Source organism: Physeter macrocephalus, chromosome 20, assembly GCF_002837175.3.
Source record: "Physeter macrocephalus isolate SW-GA chromosome 20, ASM283717v5, whole genome shotgun sequence".
In the NCBI taxonomy this organism is placed as follows: Eukaryota; Metazoa; Chordata; class Mammalia; order Artiodactyla; family Physeteridae; genus Physeter; species Physeter macrocephalus.
The window spans coordinates 123,133,136-123,134,248 of record NC_041233.1 but is presented as its reverse complement, the minus strand read 5'-3'; the positions used below and the strand labels follow the sequence as shown (position 1 = coordinate 123,134,248).

Here is a 1,113-nt window from a genome sequence, read left to right as displayed (position 1 = left end):
AGAGCATCACCAGTGCCATCAGCAGAGAGGCTGGGGCACTAAGATTTTGAGTAAATTAGCATCCTGGCTGGGAGGGGGCACATGTTCTCCAGTGAGTCCTGAGCATCCTGCACTGCCCGCAAGGGCCTGCAGGGAGACCACGAAGCCACTATGTCACAGGCGATGGGGCGCATGCGCGACTGCACCCGCAGTGGATGGGCGGTCTTCCCTGAGGACGGAGGGGAGGCGCCATGGCGGCTGCGGGCCCGCGCGTGGGGCTGGCTGGTCTGCGGGAGGAAGACGTTCCCCGCCCGCGCCCCGGCCGGTAAAAAGGGGCTGTGCCCGCTCCTCGCGGCTCCGCGCCTTCCTTTCCCGCCGCCCCGCACGGTGTTTGCCCACCTTCTCAGGTAACGTTCGATGTCGCTGGCTGTCCCTCGGATCCGGTCTCCGAGGGGCCGGGGGCGTGGAGGCTGTTCCCGGCGGGGCGTCTGTTCCGGATGCGGGGCGGTTGGCGGGAGGAGCCCCAGCCGGGGCGGAGCGCGTGAAGCGCGTGTCCTCGCGGATGGCTCGGCCGCGCCCCGGACCCTCGGGCCGCGGGGAAAGAGCTGGGGCGCGGGCGACGGGGAGAGTTCACTGTCGCGGACAGACTCTGCTGGGTTTCATCAGACGCCCCCGAAGGTTGTCAAAATGTCCCTTTTCTTTAGTGGCCGAGAGAAATGTTTCCGCCCCTTTGTCCTCAACCGCACGGAATTATCCACTTATCCCTTTCTTCAAAGACCTTAACTAACAAACTATACACGCATGATGCGCAGGTAACGTGGATGTAGTTAAAAAAAATATTGAAAAGTAAAAAAAAATGTGTAGTAAATCACAATATGTTAAGTTTTATGGTTTAAACATGTCAGAATCAGAATTTATTGTATTTTTACTTTCCTGTCTTAAAGGAATAAAATTATTTGGAGCGTATTGTCAGCTGTGGATAGGCACTTGCCATCTACCTCGCCAAGGATTAAATCAGGTGCTGGTGCAGCTGCTGCAGCTGCTGACCTGCAACACCCCCTGAAAGGAGTTCAGGGTGGAGAGCAGAAATGAGGCGCTCTGTGCTCGGGGGAAGCTGGCAGGACAGCTCTTCAG

The 1,113-nt window shown here is 58.2% G+C and overlaps 1 protein-coding gene across 3 annotated transcripts in view; it reads left to right on the top strand.

The window, feature by feature from the left end:
• Positions 1–31: 31 nt before the first annotated feature.
• Positions 32–1,113, top strand: part of LOC112062664 (uncharacterized) — a 40,743-nt gene continuing 39,661 nt past the window's right edge. For 2 of the 3 annotated variants that reach the window (XR_008616087.1, XM_024117653.3), the window contains exon 1: positions 32–386. Coding sequence is in view for 1 of the 3 variants with exons in the window: in XM_024117653.3 (XP_023973421.1) it covers positions 151–386 (236 nt within the window). In the remaining 2 variants the exon portion in view is untranslated. Of the gene's footprint in view, positions 387–683; positions 792–923; positions 1,012–1,113 lie in introns of those variants that run through there. The other variant, XR_002890849.3, reaches the window with a different exon arrangement.